General features: G+C 39.4%; 1 protein-coding gene across 1 annotated transcript; it reads left to right on the top strand.

Moving 5' to 3' along the window:
* The first annotated feature begins 205 nt into the window (after positions 1–205).
* Positions 206–23,706, top strand: LOC134203831 (transmembrane protein 131 homolog). The gene is given in 5 exon segments (XM_062678679.1): positions 206–405; positions 568–1,613; positions 1,616–2,826; positions 18,462–20,822; positions 21,671–23,706. Coding segments are annotated over 4 exon segments (5,658 nt in total). The 5' UTR covers positions 206–405; positions 568–790; the 3' UTR covers positions 22,934–23,706.
* Positions 23,707–23,915: the final 209 nt, after the last annotated feature.

Genomic DNA, 23,915 nt, shown 5'->3' with positions numbered 1-23,915 from the left:
GACATTTAGCTCCCCTATCTTCGCCAGCAAAAGATGTTCCGGACAGCGACAATCTTTATCTGGTAACTAAAATATCTTTTGTATAGGCATATTAGCCTTCTTTTTAGTGCCTTGAAATTTGCAACAAAACTGAATGATTGTTGATTTTTCTTCTTAGGCCATAATCATAAATTACTCGAGACGTCAACAGATAAAATCTACTGTCACATTTTTTTCAGTGTACAAGACGACGGTCGGATTTTTACCTTCTCTTGCGTTGTGCAAAGTTTGCAGCGAAAAAATAGTGATCCCGTTTCGGGGACATAGCAAAAGCGAACAAAACTTGCGTCATATCACGGTTGGCAGATTCGGTTCCACCCGGAAAGTATTTGCCGGAGGTAAAAACGGTTCCGGAGAGCTTAAACGGTAAGTAAAATTTCGGCTGGCTCCAGAGGCAAAGGCCGTCGTCGCGTGTGTTTTTCGAGGACTTTTTCATGACGTTTTTCGTTTTGCTCTTTCGGTGTTGCTGTCTTCTTCTTTTTTCGCACGACGTCGATTTTTCCCTCCGATCCACTGGATGATGTTTAGTAGCAGCAGCTGCATCGGAAGGAAAGACGGAAGTAAAGCAACAGGAATTCACTGAACAACAGTCAAAAGTGTGGATTGGTCGGGGACTACACAAAGAGTCGAGTGGGGAAAATGAGACGACCATTGGATTGTCGACGGAAATAGAAAGCAAACAACAAAAGTGACTATTGGCACCCAGGAATAGGAAGAAACGAGGATATTCGAAAAGAAGAGAAGCAGGAAAATGAAAATGGCCAGCAGCAAGCGCACGTTTCGTGTTTTCGGTCTGTTGGTGATCTTCTTGCAACTGGAGGCACAGGTTCAATCGGAACAGCCGCAGATGCAGCAACAACACCAAAACGAACAGCTAAGTTTCGGTGCACAGGAGATGTTTTCGTCCTCGTCGCAGGATTTAATGGATGAGATGTTCCAAAGAGGAGATACCGTCGGGAGAGGATCCGGACTATTAGGTACCGAAAAGACGAGCCCAGAGTTGGTGGGAAATTTAGTTTTCCAACCAAGCTTGCTGGATTTCTTGGAGCGGTCAATTGGTGATCCGCACAACCAAGTGGTGATTTTGATAAACAAACACAAAAACAGGAGCGTATTTCTTGGTTCAATATCCGGCAGTACGTCGGATTTCTACAGTTCATACTTTAAGGAATCGGTTATTCCGCCGGAAGGGAACACCACTTTTAATGTCGTATTTCTACCTCGACAGCTCGGAGCAACAGCTGGATCCATTGAGATCCATACGTCTTTTGGGCTGTTACATTATCATGTCAAAGGAGACGGTATCGAGTGCCCCTACAGACTTAAACCTTTGGTGGGTATATCGGCTCCGTTGAATGCGACACTTACGCCTGAGATAACTCTCTACAATCCTCACGACACACCGCTGCAAATCATGGAAATTTACAGCAGTGGTGGAAATTTCCAGTTGGAACTGCCCAGTGGTGCACAGGAAGGCCCACAAGCCCTTTGGGAAATTCCTCCTCATAGTACGAGGAGCGTAATTCGTGTTCGGTTCCACGGAAAAACACCTGGAAATCATACATCTTACGTGAGAATAAAATTTCCGGTGGGAACGACGTTCCAACGCTCATTGAAAAAATGCTTGTGGTTCCAATTGAGATCGAGATCAAGAAGCATACTGGATATTACACAAAGGAACCTTTTCTGGATCTCACTGTCGAAAATGCTAAAGAAAATATAACCAAAGTTAGCTGGAATCTGACCAATTCTGGCCAACGTCGGATGATTATCAAAAGTTGGGGTGCCTTTTTTGATGATGGTGCATTTGTGTACGGTTCAAAGGTTTACATAACATGGAGGCCGCAACCTATGCTTAACTTCGAGATTGATTGGACCAAATATCCAGAAAAATCGTTAGCACAGGGAAGCTTGAGTGTTTCATACTATGAGCCTCCTAATCCTGAGTTTTACTTCACCATCCCTTTTAATGTGCAGTTGCTTAGAGGGAATCTGAAATACGATACGGAAATTCTTAAATTTCTAATATCAGATGATGGCCGTCACGCAGATCAAAATACACAACTTCATGAACCCCGGCGTTTGGTTATTCGCAATAACTTCAACGTGCCATTGTTAATCTCAAACATCAGTGTACCTGCAGATTGCTCGAACAATTTTCAAATCACCCATTTCGTACCCAAAACATTGCGACCGGAGCAGGAAGAAACAATACTCCGGATATCACGGATCGTAACCGAAAATTTCAACCGATCCGTTTCGTCATACATTCGTTTGATGACTAATGTCACCGAATACGAACTACCTATCTACAGCTATACCGGGATGTTGAAACGCATTCTTCCGTTCTCTACCACTACACCTCGTCCTCCCGAAGAGTACGAAATGCTGGACCTGGACGATAAGGAACTTAACTTTGGTATACTACCGATCTCAACGATCGGCGAAACGCTGATCGCCTTTTTCAATGCCAATCCAGTGGAGATCCCCATTCTGCACTGGAAAGGAGCCATCACCTCGCAAGGTTCCGGGGCGCCCACCATCACCGTGATTTTGCGCGGCTGTGGACCACACACGGGAGAGAACCTCTTTCTCTGCCATACCATTCTACCGAAGCATTGGATCGTGTTTCAGGTCAGTGTGCAGTCGAGCACGACGGACAGCTATCAGGGCCGGTTTAGTATAACCACCGACTACGAGGAGATCGTGACTCCGATCAGTTTCACCACTGCCGTTGGTAAGCTGGAACTCAACCGAGAGCTACTGTACTTCGATGATTGCTTCCCGGTGAGTACCCGCATGTATAATAGTTCTTATTTTTAGCATCCTCGTTGATGGTTTCTGCGGGAAATATGTTATCATGTTATCTTTTGTTTATTATTACATATGCGGTTTTCAAGTTTCTCGTCTCATCTGTTCTCAATTTTGTTTATATTTATTGGAAGTAATTATTGTCGAGCAGCTGTGCGGTAAGCGATAGCCTCTGACTGTGTCTAAGTGGTGTTTATTGTTATTTTTTGTTTCTCATCAATTATGAATGCCCTTCGTTGCAGCGTCCCCTGGAAAAGGCAATCAATTATATGACAAATTATATATTGTGATGTGTTTGAAGGATCGTTTTGAGATTATGTTTGTGATATTCTAAACAAACAATGTTTCCTGAACTTAAATTTAATTGCTTAGGGTTGAATGATTCAGGAATAGATGATCTGGACTTTTGTCACAGGACAGGAAGGCTCCCGCTATGAGTGAGAACTGGCTGGGAGATGAGATGCCAGCGTGGGGGTGCCGTAAAATGAGACGGATAAAAACTAAACTTCTTAAACTTAGGAATACAGCATCCATTCGCAAACTGGGCTAAAACATCAGTCCAGTTAACGAGCGCCGCTTTTAACTGGGGACGAGCTCGGTGGTCTAGTGGCTACCGCTTCTGCCTTACAAGCAGTAGGTCGGTCGTGGGTTCAAATCCAGGCTCGTCTCTTTTCTACTTTGTATTTCTATCTTAGTTCTTTCTGTGTTTCACGTTCTACCAAAAAGATTCCTACCAAAAAACTTCCACACTAACAATTCCAAAGTGGCACCTATGAGCGATCGTATAGTTCTCTGCATCTTTCTAAAGTAGGTGTCCAACAAACCATCCTTCCCGTTCCTCAGCATTCGCAAGGACGTGGCCAGGACACATCTCGACTATTGGAGAGTGCATTGCTTCCATCTAAGAGATAGTGATTAGTCCCAAATCAATATCTGTGGTAACGGTTGAAAGTAATGCTACTCTTATACAATAGTCTTGGCTTGTACCACCTATGAATTTGTGCAAATTGCTCAATGCTAACGATAGCTGCTTTTTAACTGGGCTTTGGCCCAGTTAAAAAGCGCCCAGCTGGCGAACTGTTGCTGTACTTCTTCTTCTTCTTCTTCTTCTTCTTCTTCTTCAATGGCTCTACATTCCAACTGGAACTTAGCCTGCTTTTCAACTTAGTATTCTATTAGCATTTCCTCAGTTATTAATTGTAAGCTTTTCTATGTCCGCCATTGCATGAACATGTATCTTGTGTGGCAAGTACAATGGATACACTATGCCCAGGGTTTCGAGAATGTTTCCAACCCGAAAAAATCCTAGACCGGATCGAGAATCGATCTCGCCATTTCCGGATAGGCAATCCTACGCCTTTGGTCGCAAGGCTACTGGAGACCCCTTTTGCTGTACTATTATATTTGAAAATTATTTTGGAAATTCGATTCTTGGTCATGTTGACACCAAGTAGTTACTAATCCAGAAATAATTCCCTTTTTTTAAAACAAAAAAGTTGAATAGTAGAAGGCATAATAAAGTGCCCACTAGCCTGGGACATGGACATATGAAAAAAATAAATTTTCGTTCCCTCATATTTTTCAGAAGCCTTTTGGGTCGTACAATGCTTGTGCGAAATTTCAGATCAATCGGTGAAACTATATCTCAGCGCCGGCGATTTTAATTTTCCATAGGATTTACTATAGAAACTTACCTTTAAATAAAAAAATCCAAAGGTGTCCCATTGTTCTCTAACGATAAATCGATCCAACTACATCATAGGAAATTTTACCAGCAAACTTTCATTTGGAAGACCGTAAAGTGATCCGACCCTCGTGAAAAATGTTATTTACATAAAACTAATTGCTGTATGAACGCAAGGCTCATTGTACTTTTTGTTCCAGCATCACTGCCGTCTGCTGCTTGCTGTTGTTTGTACGAGGCACCACTTTGCGTAGAGGATTCGCTAAGCATGAATGAAAAGCGGTTTACTAGGGATACGTTTATTGGCCTTGCTGTTTGAGTCTTCGTCCTTCTATGTAGAAGAAATTTAACCAAATTTCAATGAAGGTGTGATTAACAAAAAGAGGCATGTAACGCACACTTTCCACACGCAATACAGCGAAGCGACTTTAGATGCGAGATATAGGTTGGGGCCTCTCATTCTCGACGTCAATAGTTCGAAGCTGGTCTGAGCGGGAATTTGTTTTTCGATACTGGTATTCTTTACGAAATTCTTTATATTTACATATTCTTACTTTCGAGAAGCTTTCTGGTATTTCTAAAAGACTGAGATATGATTCTTGTGATTTGATTTCAGAAGAGAATAATTTAATGACGTTGCTTTGCTTCTTTGATATTTGATTGATATGCCAATAATTCAAATCAAAGACTTGAATTATAACTAATTTGCTATTTTTCAGAGACTATTTCTTCGACTTTCATACAAATTATTCTGTCAGCCGTGTATTTTTTTCTTTTTTTAAGAGATTTACAACTCGAGGCAAAACAAATCTAGGAATCTCCTAAACTATTTCGCAATTTTGAAAATACACAACTTTACAAGAAGGGTCTCTAACCCGGTAGTCTTCGATTTGAATAATCGGCATGGCAATCAAGTATCAACGCAGCAGAGCAAGTTCGTTAAATTATTTTCTTCGGAAATCAGTATCACAAGTACACAGCAGTACACAGTTTTGAAAATTCAACGTCTTGTAAAATTGCTGCTAATTCCATCAAACGAATTAACATTTGATATTCAATTAAATTTGACTTAGTTTTACAAGCAGGCACAGTTTGAATTTAATTAGATTTAAAGGAACAATAAGATCGATTAGACATTGCGTCTATTTGCGTGCTCCAAATATGTGCATGAAAATACTTTCAAAATCCTGTGTATCTTATCTAAATCTTTTAGAAATACTGGAAATCTTCTCGAAAATTAGAATTTGGGAATATAAATATAAATTACAAGAAGATTACCAGTACCGAAAAAAATTCCCGTTCAGACCAGCTTCGAACTATTGACGTCGCGTTTCAGAGGCCCCAACTAATACATCGCATCTATTATCGCTTCGTTGCATGATATGTGGAAAGTGTTCGTTATATGCCTCTTTTTGTGAATCACACCTTCATTGAAATTTGGTTGAATTTCTTTCAGCAAGGCCAATAAACGTATCCCTAGTAACCCGCTTTTCATTCAAGCTAAGCGAATCCTCCACGCAAAGTGGTGCCTCGTACAAACATCAGCAAGTAGCAGACGGCAGTGATGCTGGAACAAAAAGTACAATGAGCCTTGCGTTCATACAGCGATTAGTTTTATGTGAATAACATTTTTCACGAGCGTCGGATCACTTTGCGGTCTTCCAATGAAAGTTTGCTGGTAAAATTTCCTATGATGTAGTTGAATCGATTTATCGTTAGAGAATAATGGGACACCTTGAGGATTTTTTCTTTGTAAAGGTAAGTTTCCTCATAGTAAATCCTATGGAAAATTAAAATCGCCGGCGCTAAAATATAGTTTCACCGATTGATCTGAAATTTCGCACAAGCATTATAGGACCCAAGAGGCGTGCAAAAACCATGCAGGAAGTGAAAATAAAATTTTGTCCCACCCTAGTGCCCACTTGCCGTTTTTCATGCAAAATGGTCAATTTTGGAGCTCTAGATCTCGGTTGCCCGTTAACCAATTTTGTTGAAAATTTGAGCAAACGGAAATCTTCAAACAGACACAGGTAACCCGCAATTAAGCAATACTTCAGGGGGAGACTCTTGAGAACGGTCACACTTATGCTAACACACAAGGCATTCAAAACACATCGACGTCATAGACGGTAACATCACCATCCGTCAATCGCAGGCCAGTAACAGTAACCTAACGGTCTCTACCAATAACTTACGTAGAAGACGAGCATCCCGGCACCTTTAATAGCTTCTTATCTTCTTCTTCGTTGGCATTACATCCCCCACTGGGACATTGCCGCCTTGCAGCTTAGTGTTCATTAAGCACTTCCACAGTTATTAAACTGCGAGGTTAAGCCAAGTTACCATTTCTGCATTCATATATCATGAGGCTAACACGATGATACTTTATGCCCAGGGAAGTCGAGATAATTTCCAATCCAAAAATTGTCTAGATCGGCACCGGGAATCGAACCCAGCCACCATCAGCATGGTCTTGCTTTGTAGCCGCGCATCTTACCGCACGGCTAAGGAGGGCCCCGCAGAGGCACCTTTAATAGCGCATGGGCCACAATTACCTGTATTTACATACTGAGATCCCCGCAGCCCACTCGCGACATGTGGGTTGCCGGGGTGAACTATGTGTTCACAGCATCACAGGTCTCTACTGCAGCTGCTGATTTTGTTCAAAACGCCACCATCGCTGCAGCTTCGACATAATCTGTTGAGCTGGTGTGTTCACCGCATTGCAAATATCCTCGTCCCGACACATCCTCTCAATGCGGTTATCTGGGGTCAAATCCATGCCGCTGACAAGCAGCATGTCGTTTCGCTAAATATCGAATTGCTGGCATGCAAATATCACATGTTCCGCCGACTCCAACTCGCCTATGCATTCCGGGCATTCCGCAGATTTTGCGAACCCGAACCTATGCAATGCAAATACTTCTCTAACAGCCATGTTAAAACAACACAGTGTGTAAGGTTAAACTTTATCCTGACCATGCTTTCTAGTAACCCAACACGATACCGTGACCTGCCCTAATTCCGCGCATTGCCTAATACCGTGGATTTTATCCAAATTGATGAATAAAGAGGTACTGTCTGTCATACACATCACATTATTTGGTGAAATACACAAATATATATCGGAAAATGTTAGCAAATTATTACTGTGGGTATTTGTGACGTAAATTAAGTGCTAAAAAATAAATGTGAAAATTTATGACTCGACCAGCCAAAATTTGCATCCGCTTAGCAAAACGCTTTAAATTATAGTTATATTTCCAAGTCTTGTAACTTGATTTTTAAATAATATTTACTTCCAATATCTCATTGAGCCCAGTTTTACAGCTATAAAAAATGAGCTGGGTACTGAAATAGTATTTAAATTTCTTGTTTTTACATTTTTATTAATCAAAACAATTATCGCGATATTAGTCCATCTTCTTCGCCAGTAGTGCCTAATACCGTGACTAGGCTATACCGTGAAGTTGATACTCAGAAAAATAAAACGTAACCATCACATTGAATACATAGACCACTAGACAATATCGTATAGGTACCTATTTAAACATTCATAATAAATATCTACGACATTTTATGCATAGGATTACTAGGGAAGCATCATTAAGATGAATTACATATTGCAATATGTATTATTCCAATACTTCCTCAAAGAAAAACTTCTGTTGGAAGACTTGAAGATGGTATACATCTAATGAACATACAAATCGTCTTTATTGTGTCGTTCAGCACATACGAATACAATGACATTTATGCGATATTTTCCACAGGCTAAATATTTTAATAAAAAATATTTTTCCTGTGCAGTTTCCTTTAGAAATGAAGGTAGAGTATTTTTCATTTGAATACAAATCCTCCCATTGTCTTCAAATCTCCCTAGCCAAGGTCACGGGGGTTGACGGTACTGAAGATAATATTCATCTGTGTATCATATCACATTTGGAGCACTTCAGTGCGCCTCTAACGATTTACAGTGGATCGGCTGCTTTGCAGACTGAGCCCCTGATCGTATGTCCCGGCATACTTATCAGGTATAGCTCTTTACATGGAGGATCCGCTAGGGCTCATTAGCATTCTCCAAGGGGTCGGGAAATTAATCAATTTCTCGTCAACTGGAAGTATGAAAGCCAACGCGTGGCCAAAGGTAGGATAGGATAGGTTGTAATATAGATTGAAATTGAGAAGTCTACTTTGTATTTTAGAGACATTCAATTTTCAGAATGTTTTCAATTGGGAGTGGAGAACTATTTAAACTTATCAGGATTTACATCAGGTTGAAAAATTCAAAATAGTAATGTCATAGCAAACCAGAAATCAGCCAAGAAAAAACGTAGGATTAAAAAATAGATTGATCTCAAATGAAATAATAATATTGAACATTTTAGATTCAGTAATTAAACAGAATTTTATTTTTTATTTTTGTTTCAGAAATGGTTTAGAGCAGCCAAGGTAGAAGTTTACTGTACTATTGGATAGAAAAATATTAAATTCAAAATCTGAGATAGAAGAGACAGAAGAAAAAAGTGGAGGTTGAGATTATAAAGGAGAAAAAGAGATTGATAAAAGGAGAAATCAGATATTGATAGATAGAAGAAGGACATAGGATTTGTAAGGCAATACTCAACAATTCTTTTGTAGTTTTATACATACTGTATCTAACAATGACTAAAACACTAATAAGACAAAGTTATAAAAGACCTTTATGTTGAAACATAACAGACAGACAACCGACAACAACACAATGACAATAACAGATCTAAAACATAGAAGACAAGTAGTGTTTTACATTAATTATCACAATAATAGAAATGACTATCCAACGAGTAGTACATATTTTTAATGATGTTATTCATATAAATCAATGCTTCATAATCGTAAAAATCATTCATTTAGCTAGGAAATAGACGCAATGAAGCATTACCATACCATTGATAACTGAATCTTGGACCAGACTTTAAAGACTTGAATTTTGAAGAGCGGAATAGAACATGACCATTTGACTACTGAAATTTATGATATCAGACAGTACTGTAAAGGATATGACGCCATAATCTTGATCAACCGCCAAAATAATGGAAGCTCTCAGATTAATATGTCGATTTATTGCAATAGTACTTAAATTAATTTATTGTATATTTACGATACCATTTAAATTATTCCATGTTGAAACAAAGTCCACTAGTATGATCCCATCACATTACATCAAAGTGTTATGGCTCGGCTGCGGTGGTGGGCGCGGTGACGCGTTTTGACAGAGAATACAGAATTACTGTCAAGATGCGCCGTTGCGTTAATCGCTGTAGAACAGCCTTTACTTGGAGATGGCATCAGTACCACCCGTTGTCAACATAGACTACTATTCGGTATTGAATGTCGGCTCCAAGAAAACTTTAAATCAACTTTACATGTTAATTATTCGGAAAACATTCATGCGCGTGATGAGCTTTCATTATTATTTGTTTTTTAAACTGACAGACTGCGGGATAGGAAATGCATCGGTATGATCACAATACGAACCCAGACCACAGTGACCTAGTGAGCAACATAGCTTGAGTCGTCTGCTAGTATTGTGTATCACATGGAGAGCCCAGCCGAGATACCAGTCTATTAAGACTACAACTGGTCAACTCTCGAAAAAAAAAAATATAAACCGCGAAATGTTATAATACCGCGATATGATACTGAACGCGAAAGGTAGGACCGCGAACTGGTACACCGCGAAATGGTTAACCGCGGAATGTTTTACCGCAAAGTGTCGTACAATCAGACGCTACTCCCGATATACCTGACTATGAACCGCCGATCCGTTGGACATCATTCGTGATATGATAATGATATTATCGCCAGTAATACCCTCTGGCATGCATAATCGACGTGGCTCGTAAAATTGAGCTTATCGTCGATCGCCCAGATGCTTTATTCATCTCACGGACTTATCAGTGCAGGTCCCTACCTTAATCTTGGCTTCCGGCAACCCATGGCGGTTATGCACCACTACGCCTCTGTTAATCGCATATGAAGCTTCAAGTTCAAGTTCATCGAGAGTATGGCCAGCATTACATCATTGCGAACCCGTCTATTTTCACGCCGGTCGGAAGATTTAAACGTAATACTCCGTCATACATGATATTCCACAGTATCGGTCCGAGGATCGATCCCTGTGGAACACCTGCTGACCTCAATCGACTGCTACCGTTTTCAACGGTCTGAAAGTTTCCTTCATGCTGGCATCGTTGGAGGCAACTCCTGAACATATACGGACTACCAAGAATCGCATGTGGAAGGACCAGGTGTGGGATTCCTGCCAGACGTGGTGCCTAATTCATTTTAAATTTTCTTGCAGCGACGATAAGCTCGTCTTCAGTCCCTAGCGGTACCACGTCAACTGACTCGTACGGTGTAACTAGAGGCCTAAATAAGAGAAACGCGGATAGGTATGTGCCGTAAATCGAACCGTCAAAAGACAGCAGCCAATCGAGCAGGAGACCTGTCAAGCAGCCAAAATGTTGGCTCAAAAACTGAAAACGACCAAATTAGGTTTTATGCCATTTTTAAATAAACAAAATTTAATGTATTTTACATTAGTTTTCAATAATATATGCAAGCCATTTATAGATTATGAAATGAAATTCCATTGTTTATTGGATTCTATTGTTTTGTGATGTGGACACATAAAATAGCGGATTGTGATATTTTATCTACATAAACCATTTCTTCCTTTTCATGTGTTGTTCTTTGATGAAGAAGATTGAATGCAGTGTTGACAGAGTCATATTTTCTATCCGCGTTTCTCTTATTCAGGCCTCTAGGTGTGCATGGAAAACAAATTGCATATAATGCAATATTTTGTTTACTCGTCGATATAAGGTACAATGGGGTAAGAGAAAACAACGCAAGTATTTCACTGATAAAGCACAGAACTATTCAATTTCACTTCACAATCATACAAGGCCATTCAAATCGGTTCGTTGAATAAGTGAAACATGAAATAATGAACCATTTAAACATGCGAGACTAAAAGTTGCCAAGTTTATCTTACACATTTTTTTTATGTTTGTTTCCAATGTGCATTGATAAGTTAGTTTTTGCTGTAGTTTTAAATTCCAGCTACAAAAATATTGACATGAACATCAAAAGTCTTGAAACCTGCCAAGTTTATCTTACACATTTTTTTTATGTTTGTTTCCAATGTGCATTGATAAGTTAGTTTTTGCTGTAGTTTTAAGTTCCAGCTACAAAAATATTGACATGAACATCAAAAGTCTTGAAAAGATATTTTTTTTTTTTTTTGCTTTGCCTTTCTTCTTACTACGGGTGGGGCAAGTGAAAATTTTCCGACGCTGAACGCATTTCTCTAATTTTTTAAACACAAATAATTCCTATTAAGCGTATATGAACTAATTATACCAATTCAAACTAATTCAAAGGCTTTTGGTTATTAGAGAGATACGTGGTAATAATAAATCAGGAACCGAAAGTGCAAAGCGTGTCAGTGTATTAAATGATTCATGTTTGATAAATAATTCGTGAAAAATAGTGTTTTCAAAGCTTAAATACAAAAATCACTGCTATTGCAAATATATCAACAACTGTGATTTATTTAGTCGAAATTTAGAAAATTTAGCTATTAAGAGTCTTCTACCGATATCCGAAGTGGATTGTTAATGAAACGCGACACTTATGATTTCAGGTTTGATGAATATTTCAAAGATACTTTCTCTGCAATCTGCAACACTAGCGATAGGTTTATTTTCTTACTATAAACATGAAATAGAAAGTGATGTTCGACACAAATGGAGTTGAATTGTTAGAGTTCTGAAAGTATAAGCAAAGAAAACAAAACAAATTAAGATCATTTAATAGAGGCACTTTACTGCCCTTTGACTTGCATGAAGTATCAAAAAGCATCACAACAGATCACAGTTATGATGCAGTATAATTATCGTTTGCATGAAATATATGACAATAAATGTGTTCTTATATTAAAATATTCTCTTTTAAAATTATTTTTTCACAAACCCCACTAACAAGTGGGCAAATTTAGATTTTTTGGTTTTCCAAATATTTTGTATCCTTAAAGTATTTTTTAAAGATCTTGCTCGCAGAAATTTATTAAAGATTGGATAGTTTGTTCGTCAAGTCAAGTACGAGACACTGAAGACGGCCTCACAGTTGAGGTCGAAATACGTATCTGTAAAGATAACAAAACGTAGTGGAATTAAATGGAAAGTACTAAACTCGTCTTGGACAGTTGAAGACATTCCACTAATAGAGCTTAAATAATTTTTATCTTTTATGACTTGATTAACATGAACTATACGATTTCCTTGTCCCACTTGCCCCACTGTACCTTACCGGTACTTTGGCTACTAGGTTCAAGCAAACTAGAAGTTGGTGAAGCGAACAGGAGCGGCATTCACAGTATTATATTTTTGCATCAACTTTATATTTCCAAAGGATTTTTTAAAGAAACTCTTGAAGGAGTCCAACTCTATAAGAGTTTCTAAAACATTGCCGAGAAAATTGTCAAAGGAATTTCCGAAGGAATTAGTAAAGGAATTTACAAAGGAATCCTCAAATGATATTCTAAAGGAATTTTCGTTAGAAGCTCTGAAGAAGTTTCCAAAGAAATGATTGAATCAAAATCCAAAAGAAATCATTTAAAATATTCGATAGAATTTTCAAATAAATTTCCGAAGAAATTCCTGGAAGAATTCTCGAAGAAATTTTAAAAGAATTTCTGAAGAAATCGTCAAAGTATTTTACAAAGGTTTTTTTTCCAAAGGATTTTCTTAGAGAACTTCGAAAGGAGCTCCTGAAGGAATTTCTGAATGAATTTCCAAAGAAACTCGTGAAGGAATGGCCAGAGAAATATCAAAAGGAATTTTCTTAATAATTCGTTGAGTTGTTGTCTGAAGTTTTTGGAGGCATTCGATTGATTTTAAAATTGTTAATTCAAACCTTCCAAAGTTAGGCGAAACATGATTGGCATTTTTGATCAATTTCAAATTTTGTGCAAAGTTTACAACATGAGGATCTGATATTCCATGGAGGTAAAGGACTTTTAAATAGCTTTATTTTGTACTACATAAGATGGTGGTGTTGTTTTGAAAAGTGTCCAGTATTGGGAGATGTCCGGCGCTGGGGAATCTCCCCCTACTTAAAATCCTTACCACATTCGCTGTTTGTTTGTACAATAATGTTTATAACACAGAGAAGCAGACGTCTCACTTAACACATGTTCCATCATTCACCTTTTCAACGGTAGATTCATTTTTTGTAGGTGGTCGAACGGCCACCAATGGCGCTTCCATCGATCTTGTTTGTGTTTGATGTTTCCACACTACCGCCATCTGGTTGCCGATTGTCCACTCACAAAGCATTTAGCATTCGGCGATAATGTTTCCGTAACGATGGTTTTGATTGCATTTTGTTTCTAAGTGAGACGCCCGTTTCTCTGAGTTCATAATAATATTTCATGATATGGCCATGCGAATTCTGGAAACAGTCTCATTTTCTTAGGGGTGATTCAAATATGATGTCCATTACTTTCCAAGATTTCTAGACGCCCCGCCCCCCTCTATCACGATTTTTTGTATATCTAGTACATGTACTGTCACACATTCATAGACCCCCCCATCTAAAAGCTGTGACATCATTTTTGAATGACCCCTAAATGGTAAAAGTTGCACTTTTGAAAGTTTTTCAAATAAACAGAGGGACCTATTGTAAATGTGCTTTGTGAGTCGAATTAATTAGATGTCTAGCAATTATTTACATGATTTTCAATTGTAAAAGCACATACAAAGGTTGTAGGAAAATGTTCAAAGTCATACAAAACATTGTTCCCCACAATGGTGTTGAACTTGCTGCAAAATTGTTGTTTAAATTAAAAACATTATTCTTTGTAACAAGTTGTAATTCACTACCTAGTTATTTACTTCATATAAAAGTCAATTCTCATTACTTTTTCTACAACAACAAATGTTAGGTACTGGCAAACTCATTCTTATTCATCAAGTTCTTACGCACGTGGAATTTCGAAGGAAAGCCCTACGCTTGAGTTTTACATGCAAAATCGCTGCGTTTTACTCATTCCCCGAAAAATCAATCGAGGTGAAAATACAAGAAATCCCAAGGTGAGTAATTTGGACGATTCGATTATGCAAGATTTTGCCTTGAGTATGAGTACATGAATTTTGAGATCGCGAGTTCCTCTTGACACTGATTGAAAGTCACTATTTCGTCACTTTTTCTGCAAATAAAAATCACTATTTGTTATATTTCTTCGTCAACGTTAGTTCCTAAAGTCACTATTTTCAGTAGCATTGATCGCTACCAGCCCTGCAGTCCGATGAGTCATGCTTCGGAAACAACCCTTCGACGATCCTGGCTAACATCTCCGGGGACTTTTCAGAAGGTGTGCTATTAGTACTAGCCATCACTATCCTGTATGCATCTCCCAATGGAGTGTCTTTGGTTATCCTACACAGCTCCTCAAAGCAGGTTTTCTTACTACGTTTTCTCTCGTCTTTTAGAGCTCTGCTCGCTGTCTTGCACACCTGGAGTCTTTCAATCCTGTCCACCTCGGTTCTAGCACGTCGCAATCTTCTTTTAGTTCTAAAACATGTGCTACAAAGATCAGCAATCGTGTTATTCTCCCAATAAACCGATTGGTTTAGTCCTCATTGGCATTGTTTCGTCACAAACTCGTGTCAGGATAGGACAATTGTCCGGTTTTTGTATCGTAATGATTCCTCTAACAGTTCCGGATTGTACTGCGAGGTACGCCATCATAGGTAAACTTTATTGACTCTCCTTCTATTGGGGGTACAATTGACCATGAGCCGTACTTCATGATAGTCGTTCAAAGTATACCCAACATGAACCTTCAATGTGGGTCTGCCGTCCATCCGATGCTGCAGAAGGTCACATCGATACATGACTCACCTCTCGGACCTCTGAACGTGGATACCTGCCCCTCGTTCAACAGGATCACGTTCAGTCTCGCTAGCGACTCTAGCAGGATATTACCTCTGGCGTTAGTGAACCGGGATCGCAGTCCACTGCCTGAGGATTAGTGCTTCTCGATATCGAAAAAGCATACGACTCGGTACCTACTTTGGAATGATGCTGTTCTCCACAAAATGGTGCAAGGAAACTTTCCAAGCTACTTAGTGAAACTTATTCGGGACTTTCTCAAAAATCCTACATTTCAAGTTATGGTGGATGGTTATACGTCTGATCCCATGCCAATCCTTTTCGGAGTTCCTCGTGGTTCCTTTTCAAGGTCAACCCTGTACAACATTTTTACGCTCGCCAAAATTGATGCTGTCCACCTGTGTCCACTACTATTGCTTCGCGGACGACATCAGATTTCTCACTTCACATCGCAATGCAAAAGTTGTCGTAAGGAAATTCCAACAAGCTTAAGAAAGTATCGAACAGTACCACAAAAGATGGAAAGTGAGAGTGATCCCACGAAAATTCCAGGCCATTTTCTTCTCTTGTCAACAAGATACCGTGCACGCACCATACTTTTTGCGCAGTTAAGGAAATCCAAAATTTAATCAACTCGTACAAATTACAGAAAATAGCTATCCGCCTGAAATAGTTTTCATGCTGTAGTATTATTATCATATTATTGTTTGAGAACTAAATGTGGTACACAAATTAAAAATAAATAGTAAATTGAACTTCAAAGCTGACCCCTTATTATATGTCTAAGTTTGCGCATATAAACTTGGAAAATTTCTAACATGAAACAAGCGTTTTATTTTTTCAGCTAATACTACTATTACAAATCATGTTCATCTCATTTGTAGGCATATCATATATATAATAGCCCTGTTTGTCTGTCCGGTAACTAGCCAACGAGACGCAGCACGCGGGGAAATTCTCACAAAAAATAAAATATTTGCAACTTCAATTCTGTTTCACTATCAAATGCAGAAAACAAAACCAGTGACAACCTTAGACAACCAGACACAGCATTTGATGAAAAAAAATCACAGACAACAGAAGTTGAAAATTTTGATTTTTTGAAAAAAAAACTTTGAAAAAAAAACACTTGCCATGGGCGCTACTGCGTCCACAAATAAACTAGTAGCAGCATATTTGAGAAAATGAGGACGCCCGGCTTTATTTTGTTATGATTTGACATACTTGGTATGTTTTCACGTCTGTTGGTGTATGTACAGCCTCATTTATGTACATTGAACACAGCTAACAAAAGTTCTTTGGCGCAAACCCTTCTCGATGAGGTATATCATAAATGTTGAAAATATCTAAAAATACGAATTGTGCGCAAAATTAGGTACACTATATTGAAAATGGTTCCTAACATTGCGCATAATATATTTAACGAAAAGTATAAGTATCAAACCAAATTCTCATTAGATGGCTTCAACAATATTATAATTATTGGATCTGTCACCGAACGTAAAACATTACAAAATACAGTTTTTCAGGGTAGAATCGTCACTTGTCTTTTGTGCTAAGAACACGCCATTTTGGTCATTTTCACTGTTTTCAGTACACATTTCAACTATTAAAATGAAAATGTGTCATTTAACTGCGGCAAAATGCATGCACTGTTATAATAACATGTATATTGTGCTGATAAGTTGAAATTATATTTTAAAATTCAATTTAAACGCATTCTATAACAAAAGTAACCGCGAAATGCGCAAAGTTAGGAGCTGCGCAAAGTTAGGTGCGTACACGGTATTGACAACACTAGACAAGAAGCTAAATTTTGGGAATAACGTTTCAACCTGTATTAGCAAATGTGATAAGCTCACCAAGGTACTTTATCCCCTCGTAAACCGTCGCTCACGTTTAGACTCCAACATCAAGTTACTGCTGTACAAAACCGTTTTCAGGTCGACGGTTACGTACGGTCTGTCTGCTGGACTGCGCCCGTACCCATCGGAGGAAAATTCAAATTAAGCAGAATCGGCTCCACAAGATGATGCTTAATCTAGATTAGTATCACCCACTGAAACGGGCATCGTCTAGCAAAGGTTGAACTAGTAGATGACTGATTTCAAAGACTAATTTCAAAGTTCCGCACACGCTGCTGTTTGTCACTAAGCCTCTTACTTCTACTTAGCTCGAAGGTTTTTCTAATAATTTTTTTCCTTCTCCCGGTTTTTCTAAATATGTTTTTCTATAAATGTACCAAGTGCGACTTAAGTAATGCTACTGTTGTAAGGTCATCCGTGTCTCAGTTAATGTAAATAAGTGGGAAAAATATGTATAGTAATAAGTGACAACGAATAAATGAATGAAATTTTAAAAAAAGATTTGCAGGAAATACCTTTATACTTTTCAATCAGGTGCTTTATATTTCAATTGCAAAAAAACGAAAAATTAGACAAAATTAGCGGAAAAAATCGAATTTCAGTGTTCACACTGCTTTAAATAACTTTGGTTGGTCTTTCTGAAAAAAATGTTATTCTACAAGGCTTCTTCTTCTTCTTATTGGCATTACATCCCCACACTGGGACAGTGCCGCCTCACTGCTTAGTGTTCATTAAGCACTTTCACAGTTATTAACTGCGAGATTTCTAAGCCAGGTTACCATTTTTGCATTCGTATATCATGAGGCTAACACGATGATACTTTTATGCCCAGGGAAGTCGAGACAATTTCCAATCCGAAAATTGCCTAGACCGGCACCGGGAATCGAACCCAGCCACCCTCAGCATGGTCTTGCTTTGTAGCCGCGCGTCTTACCGCACGGCTAAGGAAGGCCCCTCAAGGCTATCCAAGCTCAATGCCTGATGCTTTTTTCAATATCATAACATTACGTCAGTATTTAATAACCTTCATTTTTATCAATTTAGTTTCATACATAATATGTTATTAATGATTGAGATATGGGTATTGTACTTAATTGGCATTTTATTTTCTTCTACAGGGGAAGCTATGTTCGGTGAACCTGACGGCACATTCAACGTTTCTATCGAAGATCCACGTGGAGGGCATCAAGACAGACGTTGACGGGATCGAGTTTGCGGTGGATGGCCGCCAGCCGGTCATTCACCCCAACACGGTAACCAACATAGGCCGACTGCTGTTCGATCCAAAAATGATTTGCAAGACGGACTGCTACAGCAGCTTTGATCTTCTGTCGAAACCGTTTGGGGTCAAGTGGATGGCCACGCTCGATAATTACGAACAGTATAAGAAGCTGGACAGCGAGAAACTGCTTCAGCAGTTGAAACTGTACTCGGAGATGAGAAATTCGTGGAAGAGCATCAAGTTTCAGCTGGCTACGGATCCCATCAGGAAGTTCGAATTCAATGCTACAGTGGATCTGGTGTGGCCAAAGCTTCTGACGGAGAATATCCACTTTCCTACGTTACAGATAGAGCAAGAGGCAGTAAAACTTATTACTATTAACAATCCGTCGGATCAGATTCTTTTCGTACACTTGGTGCTACACGATGTGAACATCCACGGGCAGGACATCAGCGAGTTACCGTCAGAGATTCTGTCCAAGTGCGAAAATTGCAGTTTGAGTGAGGAAAATATGTTTTCATTTTTTCTGTTCGATTATGACGACATTTACGTGAACTACGTGAAACCCAAATCATTTCTGAAAATAGCCGTCAAGTTCACGTCGAAAGTGCCAGGGACTTACTCCACGATTTTCTACATGCGCAACAATCTCACACTGATCGACGCTGTTTGGATCCAAGCCAAAGCAGTTGTTCCGCAATTCAAATTTGGCAATAGAAAGCCTGGTTCACCAACGGCGTTACAATTCGAGATCACGGAGAAACACCTGAAGTCATGTTCGAAGTTCCAAGAATTAGCAGTTGATGAAAATCCAATTGCGATTCAAACGAAGCGCTCTTTCACGGCGCGAAACTATGGCGAGGTTCCTATTACCATATCGGGTATCCGGGTGGAAGATATCCTTTGCGAGGGATATGGCTTCAAGGTGTTAGACTGTTCCCCGTTTGAACTGCAACCGAACGCCAGTAAGAAAATAGAAATAGCGTTTTCACCTGACTTCACCCTGGCGAGGGTGACCAGAACGCTCAACTTTGATACTAATATAAATTTTCCAGTCAATTTCACCCTGCTGGGAACCGTTCCAGCGCATGGATTGGAATCTTGTAGTTTAAGCTTGAGCAGGCCATGGTTCGAATCGATACTGAGAATCATCTTGATTGGTATACTTTCGATTACTTTGGTTGGAACTCTGCTGGCTTCGTTCCTCGATGCAAATAAAGTTATCAAGGATCATATAATCAATCTGTCGAGGGACAGAGGTCCTATCCAACCACCTCTAGATCTCAGACAAATTGCCTTGCAGAGCCCAACATCTGCAGAAGAGGTCACTGCAGAGAAAGCTCCGGTCAGCCGAAGCCACCAGAATAATAATGCAAAGAAAAAAGCGCCTCCCAAACAATCGAAAGTTTCTAACGGAGGTGCATTCAACAAGACTTGGAATGATTTTACGTCAAAGCTCGGCAGGGGATTCAGTTCCAAGGTCACTGAACCTGCAACAAATAAATCCTCACCAGAACTGGATAAAAGAGCTCAGAAAAACCGACGGTCTATTACTCCTCCTAAGGAGGAAACGGCGTCTTATGTTTCTACCCCGAACCATCCGCCCCCCAGCAGCACCAAAGAACGCAACAAATCTACAATCGATGAAGATTCCAGTTCAACCACGACGGAAAGTTCGGAAACATCGTCCTCATCGATATCCTCAACGTCGACATCGTCGTTAACTGCAGCATCGTACAAAATACCGTTCACCGATTCTAAACCATCTAAATCATCCACCTCTTCTAATCATCATCAGCATCACGCTCTGAGCAGATCCCCTCCCAGTGACTTAAAAAAGGATTCTAGCTCAATCGTCAGCATCATCAGCAATCAGAACACCCTAAACAGTGGTCATCATCAGCAGCAGCAAAGTAAGTCAGTGGCCTCGCCACCCCTTCAACAACCTACGGTTTGCAGCAAAGCTAATGTCAAGAAAACCAAGAGCCTCCCGTTTCAATATGAGTCCGGTGGAATGGCGCTATCACTGGGAACATCAATTATTGCACCACAGCAGCAGCAGACAAAAGCTTCAACGGGCAAGGATTCACTAAACGGCTCAGTTTCCGGCTTGCGTAACAACGGGAACAAAAATATCGGAAGTGAAAAGTCTACGGGAAAAAGTTCATCGTCGCACGGGGGCAAATATGCGGACAGGTCGTCAAGAGAGCATAACGGCAAGGAGAACGGACCTTCGTTCAGTGAGCATGGTGGAAAGGTGAGTAGCGTTAGTTATCGATACAAATGCCATTCAGATTTTTCAACTTCAAATATGTATATAGTTTCGTTAGATGTAGCGGATTCACTCGTACTATTTAGTTATGAAATCCTTTTTAGTCAAAACTTTGAAAATGGGCTTTTATTCTTCTTACACGTATAATACTCCTCCGTCATCTTATCATATCTTTTTTTAGGTATGTTTTGTTTCAATGTTTCAACGCAAATTTAGAAAGGTGAGCTTTAACCCTCTCTTTCCCACGACTTTTTTCAAAGATTTCAATAGGAAGGAATCATCTATGGAAAAAATGCTAGAACAAAAGATAGGTGAGTAGTTGTGCCAAATACTGCTTTTTGTAGTTGAAATAATTCGTAGGAATGTAGGAAAAAATTTGCAGCAGCGGTGCAAAATTTGATGGAGCTCTACAGCTACCATGGGAAGGAAAGGGTTAAAGCTGATCAAGGCATGCCTAGTCCCTTTACGTAACAAGCGATCTTGTTGTACCTGAATAGTACGTAAATGTGAAATATTGTTTTTTTTTTTCTATTTAATAAAAGGCCAGAACAGGTATTATTTTATAAACCGCCACTAGATTTGTTGTGTTCAAACTTGGTTACTTAGGAAAACTTAAAAAAATGTTTAGAAACCAAATATGTTATGAGTTATTCCATTTTATCAATGTATTCAATTATTTTCCATTCCCCAGACTAGCTGGACAAATACTTCATTTTTCTTGATGGTTTTCGGATAATGCATATCTGTTCCGGCCTCAAAAATAATATGTTTTATGTATTATACCTCGTTCCGATAATGTAAGTTATTAACAGAACAATAAATCGTTATTGCAGAACGACTCGTCCCAGTCTAAGAAATTTGGAAAAACTCCAGGCCGCGAGCGCAAATCAAATAATGGCAACAAAAAAGGCTCCAAAACTATACACAAGGCTCAAGCTCTACAGTTCGGTGGCAAACCCGGCAATAATAGCAACGCCAATAGCGCCAACTTTTTCCTTACCAATAGCAACATTCCTTCCGGAGGCAATCAATTTTCAGCACCGCCGAACATATGGGGAGAGAACCGAGCTCGTTTTAGTGATGTTGTGGCCCAATCGTCAGCTGCTCCAGAGAAGTCAAGCACCATCAATAGTGCCAGCTCTTCAGGCGCATCGAAAATGTTAAACTTTGATTTGTTGGCCGCAAACATGAATGGGTTTGGTGTAGGCGCTGTGACATCTCCCCTCATATCAGACCAGCTTCAAGGTGATGCATCGAAAGTGGCTGCTACTCTTTTCGGCAAAGCGAAAGATGATATTTTCGTTCCCATTGAAAAGGACATGGGTAAGGGTGTTGGATCAGAGCTGGGTGCCATTGGTACAACAAAGAAATCTCCTACGGCAACTCCAATGTGCTGGGACCCCTTTGGAAATGCTGTTCAACGTCCCATTCCCGTTTCTATGAGTAACGACCTGACCGGCTCGGACAGTTACTTCTCACAAGCTTTCGGAGACTATAGCAACAACAGCGATAATTTCCATGGAACTAGAAGAGACATCCAAGCTAAGTCCGCATTTGGATCACTGAACGCAAATGGAATAAATACTTCCGGCGGTATGGACTCTGTTAGGGATACAAACCAAATGCCGATGAGTCAACGTGACTGGGATGCGAACAAGATTCTATGGCAGATGCTCCAAAAGCACGAGGAATTGAATACGGCATCATTGATGGACTGGAACTCCCTTTGGTCTGCTCCCCCAGTATTCTCGCAAGCTAGTCATCTCCCACAGCAATCCAATCCAACTCTTTCTACTATGCACATGAATTCGCGTTTGACAAACAATTGGCTCAACACAGAGGCACCATCTCCGATGCCCCTTCGTGCTCCCCCAGGATTTTCTCCGGTCAAGCCTACGCCGAACCCTTCGTTAGCAGTGCAGGGCCAGACGCATCCGTTGAATAGTTTGCAACCGCATCATCAGCCACAGCAACAGCAGCAAGACTCGATTGGTGTCGCCAACACAAATGCATCCTCCGTTCCAGCGTATGATCCGTTCCGTTCGATCTGGGCTCCGGCTAGCTCCAGCAGCGATGTTTGGAATGAAAAGCAGTAAACTGGACAGCCCGTATTAGAACAGATACGATCTCTGTTTTGAATGAACAAAGAAAGTAACAACACTGCTGATTTACTTTTTACTTTATTTTTTTTTAATTCTTTGAACTAGTTTTTATTGCAACCGTAGATACTCAGAGAAAGGTTTTGAATTAGAACATATTTTGTCAGTTTTGAAGGCGCTGTGATTGAAACACAAAGCTATTTTTTGTAACTAATCTATCTATGTTCAGTTTGAAATGTTTCTAATAACTATATTTTAGTTTTCTTTAGAATACTAACAATGCACCTAGGTTCATTTGTTTATTATTTGGTTACCGGAGGCTTCTCTTTCGAACAGCCTAGCCGAAAGCAGTTATGTCACGAAACAGATCGATTGTCGAACCAGAATTTGCAACTATCAGGCAAACCGATTGAATTTGAAAACTTCGAAATACAAACAAATTTAGATTGAAAGTCTTACATTTAAACAAAAATATTCAATACTTATAATATCTTAAACAAAACACACATAAAATATGAAGAAAGGAGATGCTGAAATTAACAATTAACCATGTAATCGGATTGTTACTGAACGAAGCTTCGATCGCGACTCCAACAGTATGCAATTCCGAGTGAGTTCCCAGAAGGAAAACTTGGACAACTTGTTACACACACAGAAATGTCTTGAATTATGATGATGACAACCACACGCTAATGGATCTAATGCTGATGATGATGATTGGATATTGAGCAAGCAAAATAAAAACATACCAATTTGGTAAAAGAATTTAATCAATTTGATTTTTGTTGGAATATCTTCGAAAGTACTTAAAAATGAGAGGGCTAATAGCAGAGTGTCGAAGTTTTGTTTCTAGTTTTGATTCAACATTTTGATGAATGATATCTGATCCTGGTAATCTATTAAAATAAAAATGAGTTGAGATTTCTTTCCTGACAATTTACCTCACGAACGGGTCGACAGTTTTTTTTTCAAAAATATT

The sequence above is a fragment of the Armigeres subalbatus genome, unplaced genomic scaffold, assembly GCF_024139115.2.
Source record: "Armigeres subalbatus isolate Guangzhou_Male unplaced genomic scaffold, GZ_Asu_2 Contig247, whole genome shotgun sequence".
NCBI lineage: Eukaryota > Metazoa > Arthropoda > Insecta > Diptera > Culicidae > Armigeres > Armigeres subalbatus.
The sequence above is the reverse complement of the archived record's forward strand: the minus strand, read 5'-3'. Positions and strand labels throughout refer to the sequence as shown.